Source organism: Halictus rubicundus, unplaced genomic scaffold, assembly GCF_050948215.1.
Source record: "Halictus rubicundus isolate RS-2024b unplaced genomic scaffold, iyHalRubi1_principal scaffold0215, whole genome shotgun sequence".
Taxonomy (NCBI): Eukaryota; Metazoa; Arthropoda; class Insecta; order Hymenoptera; family Halictidae; genus Halictus; species Halictus rubicundus.
The window spans coordinates 31952-44711 of record NW_027488756.1 but is presented as its reverse complement, the minus strand read 5'-3'; the positions used below and the strand labels follow the sequence as shown (position 1 = coordinate 44711).

At 38.4% G+C, this 12760-nt stretch overlaps 1 protein-coding gene across 1 annotated transcript; it reads right to left on the bottom strand.

Moving 5' to 3' along the window:
* Positions 1 to 6008: 6008 nt before the first annotated feature.
* On the bottom strand, positions 6009 to 8264 carry LOC143364038 (uncharacterized). Its single transcript, XM_076804557.1, has 4 exons — positions 8215 to 8264; positions 7736 to 8173; positions 6351 to 6889; positions 6009 to 6194 (listed from the first exon to the last, which is right to left on the bottom strand). The coding sequence occupies exons 1-4, from the start codon at positions 8262 to 8264 to the stop codon at positions 6190 to 6192; spliced, it is 1032 nt and encodes a 343-aa protein (XP_076660672.1). The 3' UTR covers positions 6009 to 6189.
* Positions 8265 to 12760: the final 4496 nt, after the last annotated feature.

Here is a 12760-nt window from a genome sequence, read left to right as displayed (position 1 = left end):
GTGGCAGACTTCGGCCTACCTCCAGTTTATCATGTTTGTAATGCACTAGCATTTATGGTAGCGGCCCGGGACAAAATTTACAACACTTTACCGGGCGCAGGTTTATAACGCCTTTCCGGACCCATCGAGTGAGGGTACCGCGCGTCCACCTCGGCACAAGGTTACCCTCCCTTTGGCAATGGTAGGCGCCAACGAAGATCAATGACAATGATTGACCAATCACGAACAAATTAGAAGACAGAGATTCTTAGACCCCACCCACACCGAGATTAGCTGCAAGGAGTGAAGAGACGACAAGACCAGTCAACCAACTAGCCTCAAATAAACAAGTATTCCTCCGAGCAACCGTAGAGTCGTAGTCCACCAGAGCAGCAGCGGTCGTAGTATCCGCGTATTTCTTTTTATTTCTTCGGTTCTGTTAACGTCAGAGTCGATAGTGCAAACCGACACGGACAAGAGTGTCCCTTGCACTGCATTCCAGACAGAGTTGGGCACTATTTAGATAACAAATTATTTAAATAAGGATTCGAATCAAAGATATTTTATCTTTATTCGTTATTCGAAAGTTCGAATAAAAAAAGTATCTCTGTCGAATAAATAATTTTATTAGACGAGAATTTATCGGACGAATAGAGAGAATTTTTTTTATTCGAAGCGGATTTATTCGAACTTGGAATAAATTTTCATCTTTTATCTGTATCTTTTATTCAAAGGCTTCGGATAAATCTTCGAATAACTTTTGCCAGCTCGAATAAGCGGCGACGAGGTCCGACGAACGCCGATCTTCAAAGACCCAGCGACTGACAAACGGTATACAATGTAAGCAGATGGAGAATCGCGCACGAATGAAAGTTCAAACTTTTAGATTTTTCAATATACCTCCATAAAATTGCGGCGAGTGAATTGAGGGGCTTTTCCTGATGAAAATGAGTCCAAACTCGAGTGTAATCGAACAATTTTATTGATACGTAATGTTACGATAAAAATTAAAATCTTGTTGAAGATAATCCAAATGATGTCGTGTTTGGACTCATTTTCATCTGGATAAGCTCTACAACTTATTCGTATTAAAAATACTATTCGCATTAACACTATTCCTACCGAAACTTCGCGTATACCTATTTCTACCGCGACCGGTCAAATGACCGGTCTGTAGCACAACTTATATTTTTTAATATAGAATGAAGATAATAGCCAATTTGACAGTATAAAAATATAGTTTCTTTTATTTAGGAGTATATAATGTATATTTTATTCGTTTTCACCGCATAATATTTCGTTTACTATACCCTGTTGGGCCTGATGTTCCCCTAAACATATTATGAATAGGTGCTCTTCCAGGATTAGACCCTTCTTTTACTTCTTGCCAAACAGTTCCGTCTATAGCAGTTTCGATTACCTCTTCCTCATTCTCGCTATCGGAAGTAACTAAAAATCTCCTTCTCTTTCGTCCTCTACGTACGTTCGAAACATTCCCTTCGTCCTCATCGGTGTTCGAGTCGTTCTCAAATAGATCATAATTTTCCGTATTGTCATTTGCAATATCAAAAATTTCGAACGTCTTTACATTTTGGGAATGAATATTCAAGGGATAAAATAAAAACTAAAATATAAAAATGTAAATCAAGATGGATAAAAAAATGAACAAAAGATAAAATGTGAAACTTGCTACGAAGTATTGTTGGTTTGTTCACTTTTTTGAAAATGACACTTATAACGCGTAATACAATAGAAAATAAAAGTAGAATAATAATAGAATAAAAATACAAAATAGTAAAAGACTGCCGAATATGCTCCTTGTAACTTTCACGTTTTGATGCTCTCTGTCCAGCTCACGAGACTTTACTGATTTGAATTCGTGAGAAGACGTCTAGGCATCTCCTTCGGCTATGATTTTATTTATTTTACAGTCATAGTAGATAAGACGGTGTAAGAAAATCCGAGGTTCTGGACCGCTTCGGATACCAATCAAGCAAATAAAGACCGCGAGGCCGATAGGCGAGCGAGGACTGTAAGCACTTTTCGGCTAAAATCATGCCACAACTGCATTACCTTCCGTTTGTAACGACTTTATAGTTTCGGAATTGAGTCTTTGAAAGAATACTATTACAAAAAGATATAAATCGATCTACCGGTCAAATGACCGGTCGTGGTAGGTAAGACAGACTACAAATTTTTCTCAGAAAATAAACAATAAAAAAAGAAGTAAATATTGAAAAATGTATTATACGCATATTGTAGGAAAAGTCGTGAAGTTTAAAGGCGATTCAACTACGTTGTATATAGGAAATTCTAATCGAAATTTTAAAAACGGTCATTTGACCGGTCGCGGTAGGAGTTTGGACTCATTTTCTTCAGGAAAAGCCCCTAACAATTCACTCGTCACAATTTTATGAAGGTATATTGAAAAATCTAAAATTTGAACTTTCATTCGATGCGGGTTTCGATGGCGGACGAAAAGATTCTCAGCCGGAGACGTTTTACGGCCTGCACCAACCGAAACTGTTGAGAGTCAGAGTTATATATTGAAATGTAACGCAAATAAAATATTTTATACTGCAGTTTTAAGTTTCTACACTGTTTTCCTCAATATAAAAATGTTCAATATTACATAATACACCTACAAAACGATCAGGAGGCATCGAAACAATTGATTTTTTTTTAACGACGATGCAATTTATAAAAAAATAAGAAAAATTGTTTCAGTATTATCTAACTACTGAATTTTTATAAAACTGGTATCTCGGAAACTTCAATTCGAAATGTGCACTTTCTTCAAATGATTGGACAATTCAATTATCCAATTTTCTTAAACATGTTTGTATAATCTGGAAAATCTTTAAAAATTACACATTAATAATCACGATGAGACACAAATAACATAATAACATAAACGTGGTCAACTGAAAACTTCGATATAAAATCGGCAATTTTATGCTTTCGGATTTATTTAAAAATCTATTTTGCAGCCAAAAATTCTGAAAAAGTCTCAGTCGTGTATGATATTAGGTAGAATATTCAAGAATTCTTTCGTAATTTTTTGTTGAGAATGGTACGACTAAAAATTAATTTGGTTTGGAGACACTTTTGACCATCTTATCTGTCTTTGTCTTAAAAATCAACAAAAAAAATTATTTAAAAAATATATAACATATTTCAGTATACGCCATTAAACCCGATCTTTAAAAAAGATTTCTAGTCCAAATTTCGCATTGATATCTTTTTTAGTTTAAATGTTGTAGCAAAATGTGCGCCTCGCCGAACCACGAATCGATTGTGCTAATCGATTGCGGCTCAGGCGCTCGAAACTTTGGTAACGTGAATTCGGTGGAACGCGTCGAACAGTCGAGCAGGCAGCTCACACGGACAGAATAGAGATACGCTTGTGTGTAGCGCGTGCATAGTAGAAGCAACGTAAAGGCTCGTACAGACCTGAAGATTTCGACGAACATTGCGCCGAACGGCGCGCCGAACAGCGAACGAAACGCAAAATCGACATTCATTTCGGCGAACCGAACGGCGCGATCTTGCGTTTCGTTCGCTGTTCGGCGCAATGTTCGTCGAAATGTTCAGGTCTGTACGAGCCTTAAGGAGACGACGGTACGAGAGCCAACCCTTCACGTGGGACGGCGAACAGTGGTGCCAAGGCGGCAAAAAATCCTTTTTATAAATTTTCGATTTTTATAAAAAAAAATTATTTTTGTATAGCCTAATAGTACGTGCATGATGTGCCAGTCAGATTTTTGAAAAAATTTTTTTTACGGAGATATACGCATGGTAAATAACCATTTCCTCGCTCCTGAGAATTCATCAGTTTTCAGTGCGATAGTTATGTAATTACTCCGCCTATAATTGAATACTTAGGGGTCTACAAATCATATGGGTTATTGCAAATGGCTTCAACTATTAACTGGTAAAAAAAATTTTCCAAAAAACGTTGTTTAACACTAAGTAATATGGACTAACCTGAATTCCCTTTGCGTTACGCTCATTTTTTATTTATGGAGGAATACAAAAAATCCTTTGAATAGCTTCGATTTGGAACTAATCGTTTTGGCAAGTTATAATATTGATCTAGCTTTGTGCAAAAAATCATGAGATACTTCGAGATGCTTTCGTCGCAATTTAAGTTCAAATATCAACTTTCGGAATTTCCAAGAATGAATCGCGTGTATGTCACGATTATTTGACGTTTCAGGTGGAATTTTTAAGGGATACATATCAGATAATAAAAAAAAATGACATTCATACATATAAAAAAATATTTAATAACAATTTTTTATGTTAAATAAACAAAGTTTTCGTTCACTGGACCACTGTCGCAAAAATGCAACAGGTATTTTTTGGTAGTGCTCCAATGAACGCTATAAAAATAATTTATGTAAGATAAAAAAAATTGTTATTAAATATTTTTGTATACATGAAAAATTAATAAATCATATGCACTTCACATTTTTCTTTATTAATTAGAAATATTCCTAAAAAATTTCACCTGGAAAATCAAATAATCGTAGCTTCCGCACGATTCACTCTTGGAAATTCTGAAAGTTGATATTTAAACTTAAATTGTGACGAAAGGGTCTCATGAATTTTTGCACAAAGTTAGATCAATATTACACCTTGCCAAAACGATTAGTTCCAGACCAAAATCTATTAAAGGATTTGTTTTATGCTTCCATAAATAAAAAATGGGCAGAAAACAGAGATTTTCGATTAGCCCATATTACTTAATATTAACAACTTTGTGCAAAAAGTTTTTGCCAAATAAGCGTTGTAACTGTGGTAATCTTTCCACAGATTTTCAAACAAATTCGTTGGATAGTTTCATTTTACAGATTTTTTGCCGCTTTTTGGCCATTTGGCACCACTGTGCGGCGTCACGCTGTTATGCCGCAGGAAGGGGTAGATGAAGAGTATCCTCGAATAAACTCCAAACTCTTCTAGCACAACTTAGGTTTATTTGGGAATAGGTCGCCAAGCAAGAATACAAAGCGATTTTGTACACGACGAATAACTTTGTAACAAACGAGTCGACTGACGGGTTACGTGTAACTTCTTCTCTGTGTGTGTGTCTGTCCGCGCCCTTTCGCAGGGCCTTATATAAGGGTACAACTATGGAAGTTTGGTGGGGATGGATGACACTAGCACTTAGAGATAGGGAATGACGTGGAGGTCGGAATTTTCGCAGGGTTGGACTTTAATCTGAAATCTCAGTACCAGTGAGTAATTTGCCTTAGTCTAGTAGATGAGAAAGCCCGTGAGTTCTGACTCATCTATTTGTCTGACTTATCTATAGAGAATAGATAAGTCTGGTAGTCTCGCATAACAACGCGATTCTGGCATCACGACTGAACAAGTGTGATCGAGCTCGATGAATGCGGTAGTGTTTGTACGTGTCGTACTGTTATGCCGCAGGAAGGGGTAGATGAAGAGTATCCTCGAATAAACTCCAAACTCTTCCAGCACAACTTAGGTTTATTTGGGAATAGGTCGCCAAGCAAGAATACAAGCGATTTTGTACACGACGAATAACTTTGTAACAAACGAGTCGACTGACGGGCTACTTGTAACTTCTTCTCTGTCTGTCTCTCTCTCTCTCTCTCTCTCTCTCCGCGCCCTTTCGCAGGGCCTTATATAAGAGTACAACTATGGAAGTTTGGTGGGGATGGATGACACTAGCCCTTAGAGATAGGGAATGACGTGGAGGTCGGAGTTTTCGCAGGGTTGGACTTTAACATGAAATCTCTGTACCGGTGAGTAATTTTGCCTTAGTCTAGTAGATGAGAAAGCCCGTGAGTTCTGACTCATCTATTTGTCTGACTTATCTATAGAGAATAGATAAGTCCGGTAGTCTCGCATAACATCCCCTTCCTTATTTTAAAAGAATATACCTTGGTAAGGTATGTTCTTTTTACAAGATTGGTTTGAGTACGGTTTTACGCTTTGACGGTTTTACATAAATTGGTACGGGTTCGTCGCTAACTTCATCGACAGTGAATGCTTGGTCATTTTGAGGTTTTGATGTGAACCTGACAGAATACTGAGGTGACGGTGTCGTTACATTTTCGTTATAAACGTGGGTACCTCCTGTATTGAAACAGTTTACATACTGATTGCAAGGTTTGAAGCATAAACTTATGAGTTTCCAGACTTTTAATTTGCATAATACATATAATAGAGCTAGTAGGATTAAACTAACGGTGATAATTTTAAGTGTGGTCCAGATGGTTTCGGTTATACCTAAAGATATGTGATGAATTAAAATATCTTCTTCTTCTTTACACGTTTAGAGTAAAGTTGTATCCAGATGGGATTTAGAATTTTGATGATGGATATTTGATATTTCCTACTTTCTGGGAATATATGAATTGCTTGCGCTATACATTGGTCTTGAAATGATGAAGTGAGAACTGGAGTCGTTCTTTCACAAATTCGGATTTTCTCGAAGATTTTACATTTGTGAATATCCATAGACTCGACAGGGCTGTAGTATTTAGTTGTGCTGTCTAGTAGTATATATCGAACAGTTATGCTAACTACATACATTAGTTTGTCCCGAATAAGGGGGATTGGTACTAGTTGATAAAGGTTATATTGTTCTGGTTCAAGAATTGGAATTTTCATTTCAAAGCAAAGTTGTGTATCATGTAAGACAAAAGTATTAACTTCGATGACTCGTTGATATAGGAAGGCTGATTCTTTCGTGGCAGGAAATAGCATCCTTTCAGCTCCAAATTTGGATTCAATGCTTTTTAGAATTGTTACTAAGTCTACTGAATTTAGCAATGTGGGGTCCAATTTTCCTTGGATTCCATTGTTGATTAAACTTCTGAGTTTGTGTGTTAATTCCCCGTATTCAGTTACAAGTTCAGATAATAAAGTTGCTGTACTGAGTTGAATTTGTCGCTGTTCTATCTTATCTGTAACCTGATAGATTGCTTCAGTGGTTACATTTATGAATGATTGAATTCTATCACGATAATTGGAAAAGTCTTTAACAATGCCTTTTACAATGGTTGTTTCTTTATCTAGGTGTACGGCTAAACTTTTACTATCTGTATAAAGTTTATCAAGTTCCGAATCGTAATATTCGGCGTCCTTTTGACTAAGGGTTCCGAATAATACATTGGCTAAATCTCCAATGGGATTCAACCAACCACGTTTTACATGTTTACTTCTATTAGGTAAAGTTATGCCTATACTGTATAACATACGCCATTTTTCGTTAATATCGCGGTTAAAACGTTCGTGTAGGAGACGATAAGTTTGATTAATTACCGGATTTCTACTAAGTGCATCAGCGTTAGAATTCAAACATCCCTTTTTGTATTGAATCTCGTAATCATACTCTTCTAAAATGATCCTCCATCGCGTCTGCATGGCAGTTGGGTTTTTCATGTTATTTAGCCATTTCAGTGGCTGATGATCAGTAATTATAACGAACTTTCGACCATATGAGTAGGGGCGGAAGTGCTTTACACTCCAAACCATGGCAAGCATTTCGCGATCCGTGGTTGAATATTTTTGCTCAGCTTCGTTTAGGGTCCGACTTGCAAAGCTGATTGGTTTTTCTTTTCCGCTCTCATCTTTTTGTGCCAGTACCGCTCCTAAAGCTTCACCGGATGCATCAGTAGATAAAATGAATTGTCTTTTAAAATCTGGGTACATGAGTACACGATCTCCGCAAAGTTCTGTCTTCAGATGTTGAAAAGATTCCTCTTGTTGTTGCTTCCACTCGAAGTTCCTGTCCTTTCTCAGAAGCGTATTCATTGGTTTAGCTAACTGCGAGAAATTTGGGATAAATCTCCGGTAATATCCTGCCAATCCTTGGAACTGCTTGACATATATAGGGGCTTCATCTGTGACAGGTATGCTATGCTCGGTCAGTTTTGTCATAGGCAGTGCGTCGCCTGGCAAAGCAAGGATGTCCTCAAACTCTCGCGATACCTTCCTGACTAATTCAATAGCTTTCGGATCTGTCAAATGGGCTACCCGTGTATTTTCGTCTAATAATTTTAAACGTTTTTCTCGACCCTCAATCGAGTCCTTACTAAAATGTAGGATCCTATGCAAAGTACCTGTTAGTTCTATCGTCCTATGCTTGGTATCTATCTTGGCTTCCTCCCCCTCAAGGAACGGCATGCCGAGTAACCCGTCTTCTTCTATAGGAAAACTATCTGGTACTATCGCTAAAATATGTTCACGATTTCCTACTGTAAGTTTAGCTTCTCTGGTTGAGACGACTTCTCTATCATCAATTCCATAAAAACGATTGATTCGCGCTCGTGTAGGTAAAACAACTGCTGCTGCTGCTTTTATTAAATTTATTCTCGCTCCTGTGTCTAGGAGGAATACTCGACTTGACCTGCTTTGTCCCATTCGGAGAGCAATTGTAATGTTTCCTCGATTTGTAATTCCTCGGTCAGATCCCGTGGGTTTGTTGACTGTATAAACCTGTCTTGATTCTTTCGTTCTCCTGAGCAAAACGCGTTGTTCGTCCGTTGACCGAAAGGAGCTGTCACTTTCATCATCTCTGATTCTAACGTTTACAGGTTCTAGTGGTACTGAAGTTTCCCCATGTCGTAGTTCGTCGATTTCTTTCCGTTGCTCTTCGCAGAGAGTCATTAATTTAAGACATTTTCTCAGTAGTTCAGCCATTTGTTGTTCAAGGCTGCTTCTAACAGGGCTCGCGGGTCGACTCATTTTCTCGAGAGTTTTATGAATAAAACTATGTAACGACTCGCTGCTATCACTTTCGGTGTGAATTTCTGATTTCGGGTTCCAATATGTGTGAAAAGGCATTCACTTACCCGAATAGAATTTTCATAATCGTCTTATATCCTTCCAGATTTCGTCTTGTCGCCTTGTTGACCTCGGTCTTCTTGCTGAATTGCGGCCTATCCCACCGCTGCCACCAAAAATTAGTCCTCTGTTATGCCGCAGGAAGGGGTAGATGAAGAGTGTTCGAAATCACTGCAGGCGTTACCGAGAATCTCGGTAACGCAAACATCATTTCTTGTGCCATAGTTTTTGCGACCTAATCCGCAGGCGAGCGGCCTCGGTGCGACCGTGTCTCGGCGTTGACAATAGCCAGCTGATCGAGCACGGCGCCGAGACCGGGTGAACGCACTCAGACGTAAACTTTGTGTTTACTTCTAAACGTTTACTTGTCGCGTGAGCCACCGTTCCCATAATCCAAAATATCAAATCCGTCACCCACCGTCCTTGTTTCCTGTGCAGTAGCGGCCGTTAGGGCATTGCCCTCGTGCGCTAGCTAACGTTCGACACTGCCAAATCCTTTGTCATTTTCAAAAACCCCACTCCTTATTCCTTCCGACGCCGGTGGCCACGCATAGTATAAATAACCCGCGATAACCGCGAAACGAGGTCTTTAGACACGCTCGATCGCTCGATCACAGTCTCGCTTTACTTTCGTTTATTCGTGCGCTCCACGACACTTCACTCTCCCAAATCGTGCGCTTCACGATTTGCGCGTTACATCTCCGACTACTATCTATTCTCCGCTTTCGTGTACCTCTGCACTTCACCGCTATCTTGTATTCTTTCCGCTTTATTCTTAATACATTATTTATTATTTCATACAGTCCACTATTATTCTCTACCTGTCTCTATCGCAACCTATACCTCTTTCCTTTCGCTATAGTTCCAAACAAAGAGTATCCTCGAATAAACTCCAAACTCTTCCAGCACAACTTAGGTTTATTTGGGAATAGGTCGCCAAGCAAGAATACAAGCGATTTTGTACACGACGAATAACTTTGTAACAAACGAGTCGACTGATGGGCTACTTGTAACTTCTTCTCTGTCTGTCTCTCTCTCTCTCCGCGCCCTTCCGCAGGGCCTTATATAAGAGTACAACTATGGAAGTTTGGTGGGGATGGATGACACTAGCCCTTAGAGATAGGGAATGACGTGGAGGTCGGAGTTTTCGCAGGGTTGGACTTCAACATGAAATCTCTGTACCGGTGAGTAATTTTGCCTTAGTCTAGTAGATGAGAAAGCCCGTGAGTTCTGACTCATCTATTTGTCTGACTTATCTATAGAGAATAGATAAGTCCGGTAGTCTCGCATAACAGTACGTTGCGTTCGTCGTTTATTTTCTCATTAGAAACGTGCAAAAAAATAATACAACTACGTTCTGAGTGAATAGTGAAATAGATTGACATCTCGCAAAAAACGATCAACTACATAATTATTGATTAATTAATTCTTAACTCTTTCGAATTTCACAATTAATATTAATTGATATTTTACATGATTCTTTAAAGCTAAAATTTATGTTGTTTAAATGAAATATACATGGAAATATATAGTAAATTTCAATTTAATTTCTTTTTCAAGTTCAGTTACAAAAGATATTCAAAATGAATGCGTATTAATAGTGTTAAAAAATTGTAGAAATGCGAATAATTATACGTATGGAGAAATGTTATTTACGTTCAAGATTTATGAAAATTGTATTTCTATAATTTGGAAACATGGTATCTATATTTATTAATATTGTATTGATAAAGATAATTGTAGATATATAACATAATGACATCAAATTAAAAAATATAATTTGAACATATAGTCATAACTCTGATCATAACATCAGATATGTACATAACTCGTCAATCATTTGTATTTGACCACATTTGATAATTTTTTATGATCTAGTTCCAACATTTATCGTTCGTCAGCGTAGAGGGCGTAAGAAAACCAGTTGTTTACATGTGAGACACGAAACCGCATATGGTGATTGGTCTACTCTTATACCATAAAATTGCCGATTTTATATCGAACTTTTCAGTTGACCACGTTTATGTTATTATGTTATTTGTGTCTCATCGTGATTATTAATGTGTAATTTTTAAAGATTTTCCAGATTATACAAACATGTTTAAGAAAATTGGATAATTGAATTGTCCAATCATTTGAAGAAAGTGCACATTTCGAATTGAAGTTTCCGAGATACCAGTTTTATAAAAATTCAGTAGTTAGATAATACTGAAACAATTTTTCTTATTTTTTTATAAATTGCATCGTCGTTAAAAAAAAAATCAATTGTTTCGATGCCTCCTGATCGTTTTGTAGGTGTATTATGTAATATTGAACATTTTTATATTGAGGAAAACAGTGTAGAAACTTAAAACTGCAGTATAAAATATTTTATTTGCGTTACATTTCAATATATAACTCTGACTCTCAACAGTTTCGGTTGGTGCAGGCCGTAAAACGTCCCCCCGGGTTAGTTCCCCGGTGTAGGGGGGTGTCGGTCCGTCCCTCCCCGATTGGGGAGGGGGATCCGTGGGGGGTATTGGGTGAGGAAGGGTCGGGGCGTGCCGGATCACGCCTCCGACGGCCCTTCCTTCCGGTGGCGGCGTCTTCTTGCCTCGGCCGGGGCTGGTTCCTTCGGGATACCGGCCCCGAGCGGGGCACGAAGACTCCGGGAGCTGTGGGTGGACCGAGCTGGGGCTCGGGAAGCCCAATCCGAAGGCTCCAGGGATGGGGACACCGGGCGGGTCCCTCCGCCCGGGGTCTTATAGCGTAGGCAGTGGGGGAGGTTAACCCCTCCCCCGGGGTATGATGATAGCTGGGAGGTGTCCTGTTGAGTACTCGCGTGATCCAGGCACCTCCCGTGTAGCTTAGGTGGGCGTGAGGTTTTAGTGGGTAGTCTCCGGGGGCTTCGCCCCCCGGAGAGAATCCCACATAACCCCGGCTTCCCCCAGGGAGTCGGGGTATGTATAAAACATTTCCTCACGATAAAAAAAAAAAAAAAAGGCCGTAAAACGTCTCCGGCTGAGAATCTTTTCGTCCGCCATCGAAACCCGCATCGAATGAAAGTTCAAATTTTAGATTTTTCAATATACCTTCATAAAATTGTGACGAGTGAATTGTTAGGGGCTTTTCCTGAAGAAAATGAGTCCAAACTCCTACCGCGACCGGTCAAATGACCGTTTTTAAAATTTCGATTAGAATTTCCTATATACAACGTAGTTGAATCGCCTTTAAACTTCACGACTTTTCCTACAATATGCGTATAATACATTTTTCAATATTTACTTCTTTTTTTATTGTTTATTTTCTGAGAAAAATTTGTAGTCTGTCTTACCTACCACGACCGGTCATTTGACCGGTAGATCGATTTATATCTTTTTGTAATAGTATTCTTTCAAAGACTCAATTCCGAAACTATAAAGTCGTTACAAACGGAAGGTAATGCAGTTGTGGCATGATTTTAGCCGAAAAGTGCTTACAGTCCTCGCTCGCCTATCGGCCTCGCGGTCTTTATTTGCTTGATTGGTATCCGAAGCGGTCCAGAACCTCGGATTTTCTTACACCGTCTTATCTACTATGACTGTAAAATAAATAAAATCATAGCCGAAGGAGATGCCTAGACGTCTTCTCACGAATTCAAATCAGTAAAGTCTCGTGAGCTGGACAGAGAGCATCAAAACGTGAAAGTTACAAGGAGCATATTCGGCAGTCTTTTACTATTTTGTATTTTTATTCTATTATTATTCTACTTTTATTTTCTATTGTATTACGCGTTATAAGTGTCATTTTCAAAAAAGTGAACAAACCAACAATACTTCGTAGCAAGTTTCACATTTTATCTTTTGTTCATTTTTTTATCCATCTTGATTTACATTTTTATATTTTAGTTTTTATTTTATCCCTTGAATATTCATTCCCAAAATGTAAAGACGTTCGAAATTTTTGATATTGCAAATGACAATACGGAAAATTATGATCT